Raw genomic sequence first — 21,468 nt, forward strand, 5'->3', positions numbered from 1 at the left:
ACCTATTCATTTTCTAATATTACAGACAGCTGAGGACAGGAGGCAGGTCTTGTCAGGCTTCCAAGTCCAAGGTGGCTTATGAAGGAGAGACCCAGGATCTATTGGGGTGCACTCAGCACAAGGAAGATTTTAAGGACTCTCCCTGGGTGGACAGCAGGCACCACAGGGCCTGCATGCCAGCCCCCTCGGGCAGCCGGTGACCCCACGCGCCACATGGGTCTGCTTTCAGGGCTGGTGGAAGGAAGTTGCTGGAGCTGGAGCCTGACCCAGAGCAAGCAGCGTGATGCTCACGGGGCCAAGCCCTCACTGGTCCTGAATGAACCCACTGTCCCTGTCCTGTCCCTTCCCGATCCAGCCAACACCTGAAGCCTGGCCCTGAAATACCTTCTGGGCCATCCGCAGCTCCTGCTTCAGAGACTGGACCTGGTTGCGGAGGTCACTCATCTTCAGGTTTGCGGCTGCCAGCCGGTCCTGCAGGGCCTTCACCTCGGGGGTCTCCGGCTGGTTGGGAAAGAGGATGGGAAGCAGTCACATGGTGCCCAAATAGTAATAATAACCATAACCCCCATTTCTCCCAGCACGGGCTGGGCGTCATCTATGTGCTCAGCAAGGAGCATCTCACTTAGTCCAGACCCCTGTGAGGTAGGTTCTAGTGCCAGCCCCGTAGAGATGCAGGTGGAGGCTGGTGGGGGGGGTCCCCTCGGCTCAGCGCTGGCTGGGAAAGGAGGTGTGGGTGTGAATCCCACAGCCCGACACATGCTCGAGTCCCAGGCCCTTCCTGGTGTGGACTCTGCTGTGCTCAGAGACCAATGGCAGGGCTCAACCATCGTCACTGAGAATAAAGAGAAAATTAGTTCCTTTGCAGAAGGCAACACCAGCTTGGCAGGAGGGCCACGACCAGCCAAACGTGGGGTCTCCCTCTCCTGGAGTCCTCAGCCCGGGCCTTGGGCTCTCTTTCCTGGCAGCGAGCTCACTGGACAGAAATAAGGACCCCGTTTAATTCCCAAACGCTCCATTTCTGTGGCTTGAGCAGCTGCGCCCACCATGAAAACTGCCCGCTGGGCCTCTTGGCGATGGTTTTTGTTTTTTAAATAATGTTTGATTTAAACGACTTGAATGTAAATTTTTTTCCAATGTGCTACCCATTTCTCTGTTTTCAGTAGACGTTCCTGAGACTCACAGAAGTTTGGTGTGAAAGGTACTCCAAGTGCAGCCCTTTCAAACCCCTCCCTTAAGTGAGACAGTGAGGGGCAGAGAGGGGAAGTAACCTGCCCTGGGGCACACAGCGGGTGGGGGACCGAGGGGGACTAGAAGCCTGCCTGTCCCCTGCCTGGCTGACTCCGCACTCACACCGCTGCCCCAGCCTCACTGAGCAGGAATGTGGCTGCTGGGCTGGGGTCCCATCTGCCTGTCCCGACAGGCAAGGGGGGCTGGGCTTCTGGAAGCAGGGCGGGGCCTGCAGTGGGTCCTGCGCTTTCCTGAGCAGACACAACCAAACCTCCATGTGAACGCGTGTGGAAGGCAGAGCTGAGTGGGCTGGGGCTGGAAGGTTCCACGGACCCCAAAGGCTCTAGGCTGCCCCACCGAGAGCCACTGGGCGCATCTGGTGTCCTCGTCTGTGAAGTGGGTATAAAACGTGTCCCTGTCCTGCTTCCATAGCCCCCATGAGGCTGAACAGAACCAAAGTGGGCAGAATCTGCAGGCTGGGCACTGAGATGAACCCCAATGTACCCTCCATGTTCTGTGTGTCCTCGCCGTCTGGCTGCCTGCCACCCTTCTCATGGCTGCTGTTTCTGTCCTCCCTGCTCCCACGCTGCTTCGGGTCTGCCGTGGAGCGGGAGCAGCCCTGCCTGTCAGACTGGCCCTGCCGGGCGGTGGCGTGGGAGCTGGGAGTGTGCACGAGCCTCCCGTGTGCCCGCGCTGCCCTGCTCAGAGCATGGGAAGAGCTAGACAGGACCTGGATCCAGAACCCGGGCGATGACACGTCTCTCCAACCCGCTTCCACGTCTGTAAAATGGGGGCATGTAATACCAGCCTCCCAGGGCCAGTGAGTGTCCATAGGGTAACACAAGTAAAGGGTGCTGTCTGGGGCAGACTGTGCCAGAGGGCAATGCCAAGGGGCTTAGCCTGACGTGGGTGGGCAGCCGGTAAAGGGGGCAGAGGTCCAGCTGGTGCTCTGGTCAGAGCTGGGCCCGTGTGCAGCCATCACCCCCCTGCTCTGCCAGCCCAGTGCCCCCATTGGAAGCTGCGCCAACCCTACCTCCTGCCATTTCAGAGCTGTTTCGCCCAGAGTGAAATTCCACAGGCTTTGTGGGGGACTCTGCGTGGGCTGCTTTCTTCGAGGGGCAACTGAAGGGGTAACTGGAGCCCGGGTATGAGAGCACAGCGCCAGCGCTCACACCCCTCCTGCGGCCGGAGGGAGGCCCTGCTCCCTGGGAGCCTGGAGCTCTGGGCTGGAGTGTGCAGCGAGCCTGCAGCCCGGGCGGCCGGAACAGTCTACTGAGGGGGGCATCGCTTTTGTTCCTTCTCCGCTCAGAAGATGCCCAGAAACACACGGTTCAGCCCATCACCCCTCTTCCGTCAGAAACCGTCCGGCTCCCGCAGCCGCAGCAGAGGGTCGAACTCCTGCACCAGCTGCCATTCAAGGCCTCCCTCCGCGGCGACCCCACCCCTACATTGTTTGGCTCACAGTCCCCTCCTCCTCCTCAGGGGCTCCGGGCTGCAGGCCAACGTTATCCAGTTGACAGCAGCTAGCAAACGGGACAGAAATACTGACTGCTCCCCGGCCTCTGCGCCTCAGCTTCCCCGCGAGGAGGCCCTCCCCGCCCGCCTTTCCAGCAAGGTCCGACTCAGGATCCCTCCTCAGGCCACCTCCCAGCCACCTCCGAGGAGGGGTGCGCTCCTCCGCGACCTCAGAGCCCCCCCTCTCTTGAAGGCCCTGTCCCCTCCTTCCTTCAATATGGCTACTCATCTCCCCCTTGGCTGCCCCTGGACAGAGGCCCTGGCCAGATTCTTCGGGCCACAGGGCTCAGGAAGTCCTGTCAGGCTCGACAAGTGCCTGGACGAGCACGTTCCCGTCCAGGGGGCTCCAGCCAGGGACCTGGGGGTGCTCAATGCTCTGGATAAACCAGGGGCCACTGAGCACGTCCCTCGGAGCCCGGAGAGGCTCTGCACACTCGGTCAGCCCCTGCTGAGGGCCCAGCCCCTCCCCTGCCTCCCCAGCAAGGAGCCAGGTTCATGTGAGACTGGCCCCCAGGAGACGTACCCGGCCCTGGCACCCAAGAGGCCCCCATGCACATGGGATGGAACTCTCCTCAGGACAGGGGGAGGAACCGGGGGGAGGGGCTGGGAAGGGGGCACTGAGCTGCGAGTCCCGAGGCCTGGAACCTGATCACCCACTGCCCTGGCTTCCCAGGGGGCCTCCTGGGGTGTTCTGGAGGCCGGTGCTGTCAACGACCTGCTTGGTCTGGGCCCTCCCTGCAGCCCGGGTCAGATGGCCTTTCATGGAGCTGCAGTTCACATCTCCCGGGTTTGGTCGCCGGCTCAGTGGAAGGGCATTTCAGGAACGAGCCCCGTCCCCAGTGGTCACATTCACTCTGTGGCCTTGGAGCGCCTCCAGGAGGAAACTTCTCACAAAATAAACCGCCCCTCACGCTGGGTCGTGGGCAGCAGTGAGGCCCCGTCCCCGGGTGACGGGGTCGGCTGTCTCCCCACTGAGGATGCTGGGCTGCGAGGGGGCGGCCAGTGGGGCCAGGCCCCCGCTCCTGATCCTGAACTCTAGGCTTCCAGGGTCCTCGGGCCCCTCCCACCCTCCCTCTCTGGGGCTGAGTCAGAGTCAGACCCTCACTGGCCCCCGCGGGGCCACTGCTTGGCCACTGCTCCCTGTCAGCTGCTCTGCAGACACTGTGATGGTGGCACTGGCTCCCCGGGCGGGGGCAGATCCCGGGCAGAGGCACCTACAGTCCCATGGAAGAGGGGGACCCAGGCAGGTGGCTAAGAGAATTCATACCAAGGCTCTGTCTCCTGTCTGGGCTCTCGGCGGCTTAGCTCCTGCGTCCGTCGCCCCCTTGGCTGGCAGCCTGGCCAGGGCCGTCTGCAGCTGAAAAAGCAAACCTCACACTGAATATTTAATTCTTCTCGGCACCTGCGTGCCCAGTGAATAGGCTGGAGCCACCCCAGGTGGTGGCTACCGATCTCAGTGGCTGCCCTCCAGCACACGCTGGGGTCTTCAGTGGCAGGACCCTCACTCACTGACTGTGCCAGGGGACAGGGTTTAATGGACGGTCTGCCCCTCCCCCCGATCACAGAGCAGTGGCCCTGGTTTCACTGACAACGTAATAAATGAGAACACTGCCCTGGCCGGCTTGGCTCGGCGGTTGGGGCCTCGGCCTGTGGACTGAGGGGTTGCGGGTTCAATTCCCGGTCAAGGGCACATGCCTGGGTTGCAGGTTCGATCCCTAGGCCCCATTTGGGGTCGCGCAGGAGGCAACCAGTCAACTTGTCTCTCTCACATCGATGTTTCTCTGTTTCTGTCTCTTTCTTCCTCCTTCTCTTTCATTCTATCTAGAAATCAAGGGTCTGTACCCTGGAGTTCTAACAGCCTGGGAGGGGAGGGGAGAGGAATTACAGACTTCATGTTTCAGGGCAGGACACACAGAGGGTCCTGCTATACGGGCCCAAGGCCTAGTGGCCAAGTCCATCATCATATCCAGACAGCCCACCGACACTTTACTGGTCTTCATACAAAGACCAAACCCAGTCTAACAAGGCTCTCTGACCCCATCTGGGTCACTCTCAGCCACTGGTCTCCTTTCAGACCTCCTTCCCCACTCAGGGCCTTAACCCTGCGGGGCATCTGCACGGAGGCCCCTCCCCCACCTCTCCCAGGCTGCCCATCGCATCCTCCGGCCTCCACCGTGCATGCTCTCTCCTGAGGCCCTGGCTGCTGGTCTATCTCCCAGGGGGCAAGGACCAGGCCTGTTTTGCTCCCCACAGTCTCCCCGGGGCCTGGCACAGAGCCTGAGATGGTTCTCAAAGATTTGTTCTAGAACAGGCAGCTCTGATCCCACGCCAAGCACACGACCGCGGGGCAGTCTGCAGAGCCACAGACCTGGACTGGAAATCCGGCGCCAGCACATACTGTGTGGCTTGAGAAAGCCTCCCCGCCCAGCCTCGGCTCCTTGGGCCGTGTGAGGAGGAGCCGCGTGGGTTCTGCCTGGCACCTGGGTTCCGTTCCAGGTCCTCAGGGACCGTGAACTGCTTGGCTGTGCCCCTGCCCCACTGGAGGGCGGGGGGCGGGGGCAGAAGGAGGAAGGTGGAGAGACGTGACACCAGCTGGCGGATGCTCCTGGCTCTGGCTTCAGATGGGCAGGGATGCCTGTCAATGTGTTTAACAAACATGTATCCAGCGCTTACCACATGTCGGTCCTGTTCTAAGCTTTTTGCGACGTGAGGTCATTTAGTCCTCAGAACACCCTGGGTGGGGGCTGTTGTCACTGCCATGTGACAGATGGGGGAGACTAAGGCACAGAGCACTGACAACTTGCTCAAAGTCCCACACTGAGTCAGCGATGGGGCTGATCCGCACCCGGGCAGTCAGGCCGCAAGTCCAGGCCCTAACCCCTGTGCCGGCTGCCTTCCGTGGCCTCTGTCCCCCTTGCTTCCCGACACTTCCCCCTCAGGAAGTGACAGAGACGGAGGGGCTCACTGCAGCACTGGCCCACAGGCCCTTCAGGAGGGGCCAAAGCGCCCAAGTGCGAGGCCCCCAGAGGGAGCGGGACCAAGGCCCTCACTTCCTGCTCCAGCTCCTGGACACGACTGCGAAGCTGCTTCATCCTGGTTTTCGCAACCTCCGACTCCGCCATCAGCACCCGGTTCCTTTTGGACAGCTCGACGATCTTGGTGGCGATCACGTCCCCAGCCACACCGGCTGACCCTGAAATGAAGAAAAACGGTGAGGTCAGTTCAAAACACAGGCCCACGCCGCCAACTCATGGGACTGGACCCAGACCCGGGGCTTTAAACGCTCAGCTGCCTGGTGTGAATATTAACGGAGGGGCAGAGGCTCGGGGGCACTGCATCGCCACACACCTGGGCACTCCGAAACCCAACTGCAGCGAGTGCAACGCAACCACTCAGAGACTCGGCATATTCTGGAGAAATCAGAACCCTGGGAAGCAGCCCTGGCCGATCTGGCTCAGCAGTTAGAGCGTCAGCCCTCGGACCAAAGAGTCACGGGTTTGATTCCCGGTCAAGGGCACGGACTTGGGTGGTAGGCTCAATCCCCGGCCCTGGTTGAGGTCATGTGGGAGGCAACTAGTCGGTGTCTCTCTCTCACATTGATGTTTCTCTCTCTCTCCCTCTCCCTCCCTCCCACTCTATCTGAAAAATCAATAGAAAAATATCCTTGGATGAAAATTAAAAAAAAAAAATAGGGAAGCAGAGTTTTAATCCTGTGGGAGATAAACTGATTGTGTCAATTCTTCATGCCCTCCTCAGTGATAGGGCTACATAGCCGCACCTCATGCCCTGAGACTCTGCTGTGCCCTCCAGGGAGAAGGGTGTACCCCCTGTACCTCTCTATGCCTGCCTGACTCTGGGCTCAACCAAGGACTTGTTTTGGCCAATGGGATGTTCGCAGACAAGGGGGAGGCGGAGGCCGGAGAAGCTCCTGAGCAGGTGAACTGGCCCTTTTCACTTACGCCACCTCCACAGGAACAACACGCCAGGCCGGCGCCTGCTCCCGGGGAGGAAGACAGACACAGGGAACAAGCTGACCCGCCCTAGCCCAGCCTGGCCTAGCCCAGCCGATCCCCACCAACCCCCGGATGTTTGGGCTAAATCAGTGCTTACTGCTGAACACTGCTGAGATCACATGGTTGCTTCTTACACAGAACTTTGTGGTTACACCTAATAATATGAACTCATGTGTTCACTGAGTTTCTACCAAGTGTTGAACCCTTTGGGTGTAGGGATTTGACGGTGAATAAAAAAGACTTACAGAGTTTACATTTTAGCAGGGGAGGCAGACAATAAAAAACAAACATACGTATGTATTCTAATACCTGGGAGGAATAAGTCCTGTGCAGTACATGATGCTGGGATGAGAGCTACGGGGTGATGCTATTTTAGGAGCGGTCAGGGAAGGCCTCTCTGAGGACGTACGTGTGAACAGAGCCCGGATGAATGAAGTGAGGGATCGGCCACGCAGAACAGTGTTCTCAGCAGAGGAAATAGCAAGTGCAAAGGTCCGGAGGCAGGAAAGTGCTTAGAGTGTCTGAGGAAGTAGCCAAGGGCAAGGGCAGGAGTCTGTAGGGGGCGGCCGGAGGGATGTAAACAGGGGAGGCTGTGCGGTGTGGGACCCTAGAGAAGGCAGGTGGGGGGGGCTGGCCAGGTGGCCTTGCAGGCCCTCGCCTTCTCTGGAGGGCGTTGGGTTGAATGCCCTCGAGTTCCCTGTACGCTCTGACGTCTCAGCGGGGGTCACTGGCAGAGACACCTTCTCAGGATGACTTTTGAGACTGTAACTCGTCTCAGAACAAGACTGAGGTGGACGGTGAATAGGGTACAGGACTCCGCCCAGGCTCGTGCTGCCGGCCCTGCCGGACAAGACGAGGACGTGCACGGAGAAAGGACCCAGGACACGGGGAGGGAGCCAGGCCTAGGACTACGATGGTCTAGTGCGCATCCTCTGGGTAATGTCTTCCTCCCAGGACTCCAAAGCCGTGCAAATCCTGGAACCAGACATCAGAAAGGGGTCTAAGACCTGCCCTTTCTAATCCAAAGGCAGAAAGGGGGGAGGGAGAGAAGGGAAAGAACCTCTGGGCATCTGTTCTCTCTCTCCAACCCAGTCTCCAGACAGACCCTTGGGCTGCCCCTGTGCCAATGGGCAGTGAGTGGACAAGCACAGACGTGCCGGGCACCTGGGGAAATACAGGAGGCTCTGTGGGCCTCCTGACGGTCTTTGAAGTATGTGCAATGGTTGAAAGCAATGATAACACCATCTATAGATTTTCAATTTATAGAGAAATAATACACATAAAAACTGCACCAGAGCGGGGAGGGTAAAGCAACCCACACGGAGATCAAGTTTCTTCGTTCCACTTGAGGTGATGAAATATTAACTCTAAGGAGACTGTGAAAAGTTAAGGATGTATTTGCAACCACTAGAGCAATCACTAATAAACAGTACAAAGAAATATAGTTTAAAAACACTAAACTTTGGCAATCACTAAAAATCCCACCAAAGGAAAAGCAGTTTGCCAGCTGCCAGCAGCCCGTCACTTGTGGCCGCGTCTGAACACGTGGACTGGGACTTTGGTCCAGATGGCGCGTGGGTGACCGGCATCGCCTCCTCCACAGCCACGTCAAGATGACAACTAGACTACAGAACAGCCATCATTCAGAACCGCCTGACTCGAGCTGAATGGAAGTCCTGCAACTACGGAATTAAAGAAGAAGCCACATGGAGACTGGTAGGAGGGCGGAGGCGTGGATGGGCTGTGTCAGGGGGGACACCTCAGCTGGGAAGGTCCTCCCCAAGGAGCAAGGGGTCCCCGTCCCACGCCAGGCCCCCGGCTCAGGGTTCTGTGCCAGGAAGAGAAGCCCCATGATTTCTGACTATAAAAACCAGCAGGAACTGAGGCTGAGGGAGGCTGAGGCTTCTCTTAAAGGGCCCGCACGCAGACTTGCTCGGACTCACACTCCCTCCCTCCGGGCCCCAGCTCGGGGGAGGCAGCTTGAAAGGCACCAGAGACTACGGGCAGAAGTGCGTTGTCTGGCTGAGGTGAGAGCTGGAGGGCAGCTTTCTCCCGGACAGACGGACAGACGGACAGACGCGCTGGCAGGTGGGGGTCTGCTCTCCCTTGAAGCCAGCCTCTTCCCTGCAGCCTGCCCAAGGGCCAGCTGCCCCTTCACATCTGAGCGCCAGGGTATGTGTTTCTGTTCCTCACAACACTAAGCCTGGTCTTCAGCATTTTGTTTTAAACAGAAAAGGCCAAAGCATGGGGGGCTCAGTAGACTGCCGAGGGCCATTAGGATACCAAAGTCCCTTGCTGTTTAATTCGGCACTGGTCCTCTGGCTGCACCACCCTGAAAGGCATTTCAGATCAAAGGCAGGGAGGGACAGGATGGCAGATGTTGGGTGAGGCCTGCTGCTCTCTGTGACTGGCGACATTGACTCGGTGGTTTATTAGTCAGCCATCTGGGAGTTGCTCAATGGGCGCACATGGAGCAGAGGCCAAGGTCCCCACCAGATCTGCAGGGCCAAGTTCTAGCTCAGAACCACAGAGCCAACGTCCAGCCCACACCCACAGGGCTAAGGTCAATCTTAAACCCACAAAGCCATAGTCCCCACCAGACCCATGAGGCCAAGGTCTCCACCAACAGAGCCAAGGTCCAGCCTGGACCTGAAGGGCCAAGGTCTGTTCTAGACTGTGCGGGGTCCTAGGAAGTCCCCGGAAACAGCTAGCGCCCCTGTCTCGCCCACCTTTCTGGAGCAGCAAGTAGAGTAAATGCCTGTTTCTACTGGGGCGTTCTCACATCCACGCTTCAATGTCAGGGCCAGAGCACCAACAAAAATGGGTCCCGCTGGCCCACATACATGCAGCAGGCACCATGCAGAACCCTGTCACGAGTCCCAGCCGAGTCACCAGCACTGGCCAGGAACCGCTGCCCAGCAGTCCTCCCGCCTCCTGGGGAGCCGACTGCTTGGCCCGCGCTCTCCCTCTCCCCTCTCCCGCATTTCTAGGACTCGTCTGAGCGGGCTTGGCCACAGCTGACCCTTGGCACTCTCTCTTGGGCACCTGCCCTCTGGAAGCTGCTGTTTGCCCTGCTGGGTGGGCTCCGTGACAGCTGGGCCTGGACCTCAGGGCACCTGGACTTTGGGGCTGGGACTGTCGCAACAATGGTGGAGCTACCTGTGAAGACAGATCTGTCCTCTTCTATCTTTTTCTGGAGGTGTTTGATCTCGAAGTCCCTTTCCTTCAGCAGCTTGTACACCCGCCCATTCTCGTCCACTGTTTCCCTGAGCTGGTGGCGCAGCTGTTCAACCTCGGCTTCAAGAACCCTGCAAGGCAAAGGCAGGGTTACCGCTCCTGTGCAGGGACTGTGGCCAGGGCCGGGGCCACTGCCCAGGCTGGTTGTATCTTGCGGGGCACTAGGTGGTGATAAGAACAGGTCTGTACAAAATAGTAATGAGAAATTAAAGGAACCTTCACTGAGCAGATTTTAATACAACAGTCTCAAAACAGAACGATTCAGCACAGAGGCGCCGAGCACGTGCGAGCGCATACATGCACACGTGCACACACACACATGCACATGCACATGCACAAGCGCACACGTGAAAGGAAGAAGTGTGAATAACATGGTTTACTGTAGATCCAACAGAGAGCCATGTAAAACCCCACTCAGAGAGTTCATTGTCCTTTGAAGCATCCACGGAAGCTGCATCACAATGTATTAATATACTCTACAAAGGCAATCTTAGCAAATTCCAAATAATGGACATCATACAGACCATTTTCTTTCCTGGAAATTGACTAAAATTAGAAATTAGTATTCAAAATATAGCAAAAATTAAATTAAATTTAAAAACAGCAAATCTATCATATGTTTGAAACTAAAAACAACACACTCCTAACTTGTGGATGGAGAAGAAATCGTAATATATATTGCAAAGCATTTAGAATGGACTGCAGAAGCAATATATATCAAAACGCGCGAAATGCAGCTGAAGGCATACATCGAAGGAAATTTACAGTCTTCATTGTAGACACATATTAGAAGACCAAACAAAATCTGTCTAAGCCTTAAGTTAAGGCTAGGTCTCTAGGTTTTAGGGAAACTGACAGAAAATGAGAACAGGTGGCTGGTTTTGTATGTTACAAATCGTCTGTACGGCTCTTTTCAGAACACAAATAACTTGTGACGGTGGGTCTGTGATCACTTCCATTGATACAAATAGAACAGGCTCCCTAGAGACAGCTGCCCAGAAAGTAAATGAGTTATAGAAGTTACAGGTTATAGAAATTATTAGATAACAGCTATTATTGTTGTTAATCTACCGATGGCTCAAGTCTCCATCAATTCATTTCCTGCTTTGGAAAAAGATCATTTGCAAATAGGTCTGGGGTTAACTTAGGGCTAACATTTAAGAGCTATATGAATTGTTTCAATTATTGAGAGATTTTTATTTTTTCCCAATTAACATTTTTTAGTAGAACATTTTGAGAATTGAGAAACCATAAGAAGTAGAATTTAAAGATGGAGAAAATAGATTCTGGGTGAAGCCAGAAGCAAAGAGATAGCTCAACAACTGTTGTGATTTTTATGTAAAACGACAAGCAGAGAATTTTGTATCAATACAGACTCCTGCTTCCAATAACTGGTATAGATCAATATGCATCTATGTGGAGTCAAATTCAGAGCAAAGTGAGAAGGTTCTGGACTCTTTTCAACTTTTACACCAACTGTAAAACAGCAAGGAACCCACCAGGACCTTCTGCAGGACAGACAGGTTTAAGTGTTGAAACTGGCATGAGAGAACTATCCCAGATGAGATTTGAAGCAAAGAGTTTCGATGAACCATCAGAGTCAGCCAACCAGCTCCTCAGAAACCCAAACACAGTTTCCACAAGAAACTACATAAGAAAATTCAAGTGAATTTTCAAAATTTTGATGAGTTACAAAATTTCAGTTTGACTTTAAATGACTTTTAAGCACATTTCATATCAAATTTTGTCCACAGGAGCACGGATGCTCTATCTGATGCAGGGGTCTTCAATAACAACCTCTGTGTCAACACCTCTGTGTCTCAACTTACAGTCGCACATCTGGTCACCCAGACTGTCTACCTGCCTGCTATCATTCCTCCCCACCTCCCGCCCCCCGGGGTGCTCCTGGGACAGTTCAAACTCACATTGACCTCTGTTCAAAGCTGTTTTGCGAGTTTTGCTCCCCGGCTTGGAAAAGGCTGAGGCCATCCAAGGCCTCCGAGGGCTCTTTTGGGTCATCGACTCTGTTACTGAGGCTCAGTTCCTTTTCCATCTTCTTCTCCATCTGCTTCTGGAGCCTCTTGAGCTGCATCTCCTGCATGGCCTTGAACTGCAGCCGCAAGGTGTCCTGCGAGCTTTCCTCCGCAGCCATCTTGCCCTAGGAGCAGGAAAGAGGCCTGAGCTGAAGCAAACGCCACACTGTGCACATTTCCAGGAGGGCTCAGTACAGAGTCAGCCCGGTCTACACCCCCAACCCTGGTGTTGGCTGCTCCGCTTTGGGTGTGGCCATGCAGAAGCTTGGAAGACCACCCCCTTCTCTATCCCCTGAAGCCAAAGCTGAGCTGAGCACCCTCCTCTAGCCCTGACTGTGCCACCAGGCTGCAAATGGCATCAGAACACTCCCCATCACTCAGACTCAGACTCACCCCTTCCTGACCTAAAACAGTGGCTCTCGACTCCCAGGAGCTCCTAAAATAGGGCAATGCTTGGGCACATCCCTGGACCAATTAAATCCCAATTCCTACAATGACACTTAATCATTACTTTTTAAATTGAGGTATAATTTTGAGGTATAATCTCCATATAATAAAGTACATAAATCCTGAGTATACAGCTCAATGAATCTTTACATGAGTATACACTCCTCTGGTGACCCCCAGATCAAGGTGTAGGGTAGTTCCAGTCCCTGAGCAGGGCGTCTGTGTCCTCTCCCAAGGTAACCACTATTCTGACTTCTGCCATTGAAGATGAGTTCTGTCTGTTTTCTTTTTAATCAGCTCCCTTAAAGTATGATGATGTATACAAGATAAAAGACACCAATTTTATGTGTGCAAATGAGTTTTCACAAACATATATACCTGTGCAAATCACCACCACCATCATGATAGAACATTTTTCTCACACCAAAAGTTCATCTGTGCCCCTTTGCAATAGATTTCCCTGCCAGGCCCAACCCCACGCAAACTTTGATCTGTTTTCATCACTACAGTTTTGTCTTTTCTATAATTTCATATAACTGAAATCATACAGTAGGCAGTGGTATGTGTCTTTTTGTTTTGTTTTGGGTTCTTTTTTTGTTCCTTTTGGAGATTCACCATGTTACATTCTTCACTAGTTATTCTTTTTTTATAGCTGGGTAGTATTCCATTGTATAGATATACTAGTTTGTTCACAAATTCACCTGTTATTGGACACCTGAGCTGTTTTCATTTTTGGCTACTATGAATAAAGCTGTTATGAATCATTAATATTCGTATACAATAAAGTCTTTGTGTGAACATATGTTTTTATTTCTCTTGGGCAAATAGCTAGAGTTGGAAATGCCTGGTTATAGGATAAATTCATGTTAGCTTTATAAGAAACTGCTAAATTGTTTTCCAGAGTGGTGGTAGCACTTATATTCCCATCAGTGGTGCATGAGAGTTCCAGTTGCTCTGCATCCTTGTCAACACTTGGTATGGTCAGTATAAATTTTAGCCTTTTCAGTGGGTATGTAGTGCTACCTCAGTGTGGTTTTAATTTGCATTTTCCTAATGACAAATTACGTTGAGTATCTTTTCATGTGCTTACTGGCCATTTGCACATCTTCTTTTGTGATGTGTCTGTTCACATTTTTTGCCCATTTAAAAAATCATATTGTATTATTATTGAGTTCCTTATACATTCTGGATGTTTGTATATTTATGAACTTCACATAAATAGAATAATAGAACACAAACAATGGAATTTTAAAACTCTCCCCACATGCTTTTCAAATGTAGCCAGTGTTAAGCATCCCTGATTTAAATCAAACTCATCACGTCATCAACCCACCATCCGATTAGTCATAAATCTTGTTGATTCTCCGTAATGTCTTCAAATCTGTCCCCACATTCCTATCCCCACTGATATCTCTCATTATTGTGCACATGGCTACCTCAGGGCATTTGCACTAGCTGTTCCCTCTCCTTGGAATGTTCTCTTCCCAGACATCCACCTTGCTCACCTTATCACAGAGGCCTTTCTCACCATTCCATTGTAGAAAGCATTCCTACCCTCACTCCGATGACCTTGCCCAGTTTTATCTTTCTCCATTGCACTTAGCTTCACCTGAAACATTATATATTTATTGGTTGATTGCTTTTCTAGCTCCCTGCCAGCCCCACAATGGCAGGCACTGTGTGATGTTCACTGCTGAATCTGCAGTGCCTATCCCAGGGCCTGGTGTGTAGCAGGCATGAAGCCAGTACTTGGTAAACGAGGGACGGACGAATGGTTTTGTCCTCAGGACAGCTCGAACAGGCTCTACTGCCCTGGCTGCCCGCCCCTCTCCCTACCTCCCTTGCAGTCTAGCCAGCTTCCACTGATGGCTACTTTCTCTAAAGCACAGTTGGAGCCTGATACGCCCCTATGCTAAAAGCATCAGTCGATGCCCATCAGACCCAATCCAAAGGCATTCAAGGCTTTGGCGGATTTGGTCTCAGTCTCTCCTTCCAGCCGGTTCCCCTACACAAGGCCGGTTCTGCATCACCTTGCTCCTACACCCCACAGAAAAAGTCTGATTTGCCTAAATGAAGAATATTGCACCCAGCCCTCTTTTTCCATAAAGGGCCAGAGAGTAAATATTTTAAGCCATGTGGTCCCTGTTGCAACCACTGTACTCTGCAGTGAAGACACCGGAATGAGTGGGTGTGGCTGTCCCAATAAAACTTTATTTAAAAACTAGGCAGTGAGCCGGATTTGAACTATGGGCCTTAGTTTGCCGACCTGGTTTAAAGGAATTTCAGCTTAAGAGGTGTCTAGAGATGGACGAAAACCCTACTATGCCTCTTATTTGAAAATGTAACTAATAGAGTTTAAAAATAAATTTATCCTGTGATTTCCTATTTTTTTGGGTTATAAGAGGGAGGACCATATACCTCATTTGCCAAATTGGGTCACCTTGGAGAACACAACAGAGAGCTATGAATAACTATTCTGGGTCAACAGCGAGTCAGAACAGCAACCCGGAGGCTGTGACCAGCACGTAAAGCAGCCGCTGGCGTCCCTGCTGCACGCTGGATCCACCCAGGGAGCTTTACACATTCTGATGCCGTCCCTGGCGCGGGGAGTCTGACATCATTGGTCAGGGTGCAGCCTGGGTGCTGGATGCTGCTGGTTTGGCTCCTGTATACGAAGCCTGGCCCAAGCTGAGACTGAATATGGGGTTCAAGGTGAACCTGGCTTGGTACCAGCTGTGTGAGTCTAAAAAATGTCTGCACCTCTCCAGGCCTCAGCCCCTTGTTCAGTAAGCAGGAGATGATGACATGGAGGCCACATGTCCTGTGAGAGGACAAATGCAAAGGGGGTGTGAAAACTGTCAGGTAGGCATTGGTAGAAACAAAATACTATTATTTCCTCCCTTCCTGGTGGTCTCTCTGGAGAACTCCCTTCCTCCTCCTCTTGTCCCACATCACAGTGATTCTTGTGACCCTTCAGCAGAAAGTCTTCCCTGGCTGCTGTGCCCACAGTGACCAAGCCTCATGACAGCTGCCTCCAGCCTCTGCAGCCACTGCCTCACATTACAAGGTCACCTCCTCTGTGCCTCGTCTTCACCTGCTTCAGAAGATGGTGACATCAGGCTCACCCCAGTAGCCCCCCAGTATCTTCCTATCTCTCTGGCTACCTGCTTCCCTCCTTAGCTGCCTGGGTCTTGTCTTGTTCCTACTGCACACAACCACCTGGAACCTTTCCAAAACCAGATCTAAGTGGCTCCTGCCTCCGCAAGACCTGCCAGGACTCATCACGTACACTCTGGCTCCGAGGGCAGCATCCATCTACCCTACAGACATTTTTGTTCCCGGGCCAGGGACTGAACCTGCAACCCAGGTACGTGCTCTTGACCAGGAACTGGACCCATGACCCTTTGGTGCACCGGCTGACACTCTAACCACGGAGCCGTACCGGCTAGGGCTGTGGATTTCAATTAAAACCAGACTTCTAGCTTCTTTTGTAAAAGTTTACGGATCTGCAATGCTGAGCCCGTGGTCTCATGGCCCCACTTGGACACAGCTGCTGGACAGAGCGAGTGCCCTCTGGGCAGGGTGTGCTTTTCCCCTCATCCTGGTCCCTACCACTCCCAGATGCTGCAGCTGGCACGTCAGCTGCCTGTTATTATTGTAGTAAACGCTGTTCCCTCTCTTACACTTGCTGGATTCACCGCTTCCATTTCCCATCAGCCCCTGCAGATGTTTGGGTTTGTGACTCCTGCTAAGGCTCAAGCCTGGAGGCGTCTCAAAGGCTTGCTTCAGCCACTCTACCTGTCTGGGATGACTTCCTCCCTCCCCAGCTCCCCACAGCAGCCCATCTCCTTCCCACGAACTCCTGCTCAGCCATTCGGTTTCCCCTGGGGGCACTCTGTGGACTCCTAGAATCCTTCAGGTGTCCCTTGATCACTAAACTTACCTCAATGTACTATAACCATCTGTGACTATTTCTATCCTTTCGCTTTGCTGAGAGGCCTCTTAAAGGCAGGGGTCTTATGCCTTATTTATTTTTTAATTCTTCACATCCTGCCCAGCATAGGCCTTCAATTAATATTTGAATGAATGAATGTAGCAGGTATTCAAGGATGAGAGAAAGAATAAATGAATGAGTAAAGGAATGAATGAACACAGTAACAAGTCTTTTTCCTTTTCTATTCCCAACATGCATTTGGAGTCAATGGGGGACAGGTTCTTCTAGAAAGCACACTGTTTCCCAGGCAAATTACTCAATCTCCCTGTTTACTCATCTGTAAAATGGGACGGTAATCATTAAACACTTCACAGGGTGGTTGTGAGGATTAAGTGAGAGAACGAATGGAAAGCATGTAATACAGTGCCGAGCATAGAAGCACGCCTGAGAATTCAGCTGTCATCTTACTCATCGTATGAAATGCGATGTCCTTGGCCCAATAAGCCTCTGGAAGACAGACAGCATGCCTGCTCTCACAGGACACCTCGGTCCCCAGAGATTAGCATCTGCTCTGTGATATGCTTGCAGCCAGAGGAGATGTGGGAATAATTGCTCTGGGTTGTGGCCTGGGCATCTGTCTATTTTCGATCTTCCCACACAAGTCTAATGATGAGTCAGACTGGAGAGTAAGAGGTGTGGGAGCCCTGAGAGACTGGCCGGGAGACCCCAGGAGAGGCGTCCTCAGCCAGCCGCAAGCTGAGTGATGAAGAAACAGACACGAGCAATTGGAAATTGAAATTAGAACATAATACCATTTATACTCACATAAAAAATGGAAATACTGCCCTGGCAGGTTTGGCTCAGCAGTTACAACTGAAGGGTCTTGGGTTTGATTCCCAGTCAAGGGCACATACCTGGGTTGCGGGTTCGATCCCCAGCCCTGGTTGGGGTCGTGTGGGAGGCAACCAATTGATGTGTCTCTATTGCATCAATATTTCTCTATCACTCCCTCTTTCCTTCTCCCTCCCTTCCACTCTATCTAAAAATCAATGGATAAATATCCTTGGATGAGGATTAAAAAAAAAAAAGAAAATACTTAGGTATATATCTAACAATACATGCATAAGATCCTTATGTGGAAAACTATAACATTCAGACTGAAGAAATCAAATAATTAAATAGATATTCTATGTACATGGATAGGAAGACTCAATATTGTTAACATGTCAGTTCTTCCCAAATTGATCCATAGGTTCAACACAATCATAAGAAAAATCCCAGCAAGGTACTTTGTGGATAATGACAAATTGATTCTAAAGTTTATATGAAAAGACATAGACTCAGAGTAGCCAACACAATATGAAAAGAAACAAAGTGGCCAGTTTGATGCTTCAGTTTCAGGACTTACTATAATGCTGCAGTAATCAAGACAGTGTGGTATTTGTGAAAGAACAGACAACCAGATAAAGAGAAAAGACTAGAGAACCCAGAATTAGACCTATAAAAAGAGAGTCAACTGATCTTTGACAAAGAAGCAAAGGCAATTCAATGAAGAAAAAGTATGCTTTACAACAAATGGTGTGGGATAACTGCAAAAAAAATGAATCTAGACACGGACCTTACACCCTTCACAAGAATGAACTCAAAATGGATCACAGACCTATGTCTAAATGCTAAACTCTAAAAATTCTAGAAGATAATCTAGAAAATCTAGATGACCTTGGGTTTGGCAATGAGTTTTTAGATATAATACCAAAAGCATGATCCATGAAAGAAAAATTTGACAAGTTGGATTTCATTAGTAATAAAAACTTCTGCTCTGCAAAAGGCACTGCTAAGGAAATGAAGACAAACCTCAGGAAATCTGTAAAATACACATCTGATAAAGGACTGTATCCAAAATATAAAGAACTCTTAAAACTTAACAATATAGAAACAATCCAGTTAAAAAGTGAGCAAAAGCCCTGGCCGGTTTGGCTCAGTAGTAGAGCGCTGGCCTGCAGACCAAAGAGTCGTGGGTTTGATTCCAGTCAAGGGCACATATTTTGGTTGCGGATCGGTACCCCGCCCTGGTCGGGTAGTGCAGGAGGCAATCAGTTGATGTATCTCTCTCACATCAATGTTTCTCTCTCTCTCTCTCTCTCTCTCTCTCTCTCTCTCTCCCACTCTATCTGAAGATAAAATGGAAAAAAGTATCCTTGGGTGAGGATTAAAAAAAAAAATTAAGCAAAGGATGTGAACATACACCTGACCAGAGAAGACATACAGATGGCAGGTAAATATATGAAAAGTTCAAAATTATATGTCATTAGAAATTACAAATTAAAACAACAATGAGATACCACTACACACTACTAGAATGGCTAAAATCCAAAACACTGACACCACCAAATGCTGGCAAGGATGTGAAGCAACAGGAACTCTCAGTCATTGCTGGTGGAAATACAAAACGGTACAGCCACTTTGAAAGATAGTTGGCAGTTTCTTTCAAAGTTCAATATAGTCTCACCACATGATCCAGCAATCATATTTCCCCAATGAGCTGAAAACTTAAGTCTCCACAGCTCTGGCCGGTTTGGCTCAGCGGTTAGCGCGTCGGCCTGAGGTCCGGTTCGGTTCCCGCTAAGGGCATGTACCTTGGTTACAGTTTGTCCCCGGCCCTGGTTGGGTCATGAGGGTGGCAGCCACTCGATGCGTGCCTTCATGTCAATGTTTCTCTCTTTCTCTCTCCCTCCCACTCTATCTGAACAAAATATGGAAAAATGTCCTCGGGTGAGGATAAAAAAACAAAACTTAAAACTTTTTGTTACAGTCTCCACAAAAAACTATAAGCAAGTGTTTATAGCAGCTTTATTCACAATACCAAAAATCAGAAGCAATCAAGATGTCCTTCAATAGGTGACTAGATAAACAAATTGGTACACCTATACACAGGAATATTATTCATTGATGGAAAGAAATGAGTGTCAAGCCACAGAAAGACATAAAGGAAACTTAGATGCACATTGCTAAGTGAAGAAGCCAGTCTGAAAGGCTGCATACTATATGGTTGCAGCTATATAACATTTTGCAAAAGGCAAACCTGTAGAGAGGAGTAAACAGATCAGTGGTTGCAGGGGTTGGGTAGAGGGAAGGGGGGAATTAACAGTGGAGCAAGGGGGTTGGGAGGGTTTAGGGCAGTGAAACTATTCTGAATGGTGAATACAGGACATCATGCATTTGGCAAAACCCATAGACTTACACCATATAAAAGAGTGAACCCTAAAATGTAAACTATAAACTTATAGAGTTAATAATAACATTGTAAGATCATCAATGGTAAAAAATATACCACACCAAATACAAGATGTTAATAATGGGGGTAAGGGGAGAAGAATACATGGGGTCTCTCTGTATTTTCTGTTCAGTATTTCTGTAAATCTAAAATTTCTTTAAGAAATAAGGCCTAATTTTTTAAAGTTAAGGCTAAGGTTGCGTGGAAGAAACTCTCAGCTCAGGAAAGACTTAGAGCCATGGAATGGGGGGAGTGGCACTCACCCACCACGGCACTTCCTGTGGTGAAGCAAAGCTTCCAGAGGACAGGGCACAGGGACCGGTGAGGAGGAGCTGACCATCCAGACATGGGCTTCCCTTGCCCCCACCAGCCTGCCACTTTCTCTTTCTCCCCCTTCCTTCCTCCCTTCCTTCTGTATTATTATTATTATCATTATTATTTTACTATGTTGTCATCTTGTATTCCCAGCAACCGCCTAGGGTCCTGGGGGTGGAGTGGAGCCGGCCCCGAGAAGGCTAGTTGTGCGCCCTGTAGGACAAGGCTCACGGACTGCCTGCCAGGCCAGCATCAACGCAGGGATGGGCTGGGGTTGGGGACGGGATGAAGGTGACTGGGTCGTCAAGCAGGACTCTCGACTAGTCCTCGGTCCCGTGGGGACCGGCCCTGGGGCGGGGGGGCGGGGAGCGGATGCCACCAGGTCGCAGTTCCCGCTCCACCCGGTGCGGCGCGCGCGCGGCCTCGGCAGCAGAGACCAGAAGAGGGCGCCGGAGTCAGGCGGACCAGAGTTGGAGGTCTGACTGCCACCTACGATGTGGCTTTGGGCAGGCGACCCACCTTTTGAGCCTCACTAACCCTTGTACCTCGCGGAAAGTAGGTGCCTGGAGAGGCAGGAGGCTGTGCGTGAAGATTCCCAGAACAAAGGGCGGAGAGTCCTCGCTCTGCGTCCGGCGTCCGGAGAGCGTCCGGCCCGTGCAGCGCGCCCGGGCGAGCGTGTGCGCCCCGGCTCCGCCCAGGCCCCGAGTCCGCGGGCTCCCCGCGCCCCAGCCCGCGCCCTTCCCCCGCCCCGCACTTAGCGGTCACTGCGCTCCTGCCTGCGGGGACACCGCAGCTTGGTCACCTCTTCCGGACGCTTCTCGCGCTGCCCCGGCAACTGTCACCAGGGAAACCAGCTACACCACCGGCGTAACGTCACCGCGATTCTACGGTGGCCGAGAGGACGTTCAGGACGTGACAGCGGCTCCGCCGGTCCAGGGTACGCGGTGGAAATGGGCGCGGTGGGCTGGAAGCGGGTGTCGCGCGTCTGAGAGTTAAATTTGGTCGGGTGGCCGCTTCTGGAACATATATTGAAAGTTTTGTGGATCAGACGTTCTGCGCGGAGGTGCACATGCCGCAGTCCTGCAGGGGGGTTGGAGACGGAACGATCCCACCACGAATGTCTTTGGAAAATGTTGTGGGGAAAGGTCATGTTGTGATGGCGAGTGCAAACAGCAGGACACAGAATCGCTCTTGCTAAAAATAAGTTGTGTTTTTAAAAACTGGGCATAGAAACCAGACTGAGAGGGATGCATAGAAATAGTAAAAGTTGTTGTATTTGGCTGTTGGAACTGCTGGGCTGTTTTTGTTTGCACTTTAGAGGATTTTAAATATGATAAACATGGTTTATCTTCATAGTGGAAAACATTTGTTTTTAAAAAAGGTACTTCCCAGTTTAAGGCACTACTATATTCAGGGCTATATGGGGGTGGGAGACAAATTTCTAGGAAAGGAGATCTGAGGAAGCTTTCCAAA

At 51.7% G+C, this 21,468-nt stretch overlaps 1 protein-coding gene across 1 annotated transcript in view; it reads right to left on the bottom strand.

The window, feature by feature from the left end:
• Positions 1-20,883, bottom strand: part of CCDC13 (coiled-coil domain containing 13) — a 45,116-nt gene extending 24,233 nt beyond the window's left edge. The window contains exons 1-6 of the mRNA XM_036267240.1: positions 20,798-20,883; positions 11,924-12,150; positions 9,915-10,063; positions 5,793-5,935; positions 4,010-4,099; positions 385-501 (exon numbers count right to left, since the gene is read on the bottom strand). Coding sequence (XP_036123133.1) covers positions 385-501; positions 4,010-4,099; positions 5,793-5,935; positions 9,915-10,063; positions 11,924-12,144 — 720 coding nt within the window. The 5' untranslated portion in view covers positions 12,145-12,150; positions 20,798-20,883. The remainder of the gene's footprint in view (positions 1-384; positions 502-4,009; positions 4,100-5,792; positions 5,936-9,914; positions 10,064-11,923; positions 12,151-20,797) is intronic.
• Between the last annotated feature and the right edge of the window lie 585 nt (positions 20,884-21,468).

Source organism: Molossus molossus, unplaced genomic scaffold (assembly GCF_014108415.1).
Source record: "Molossus molossus isolate mMolMol1 unplaced genomic scaffold, mMolMol1.p scaffold_m16_p_18, whole genome shotgun sequence".
Taxonomy (NCBI): domain Eukaryota; kingdom Metazoa; phylum Chordata; class Mammalia; order Chiroptera; family Molossidae; genus Molossus; species Molossus molossus.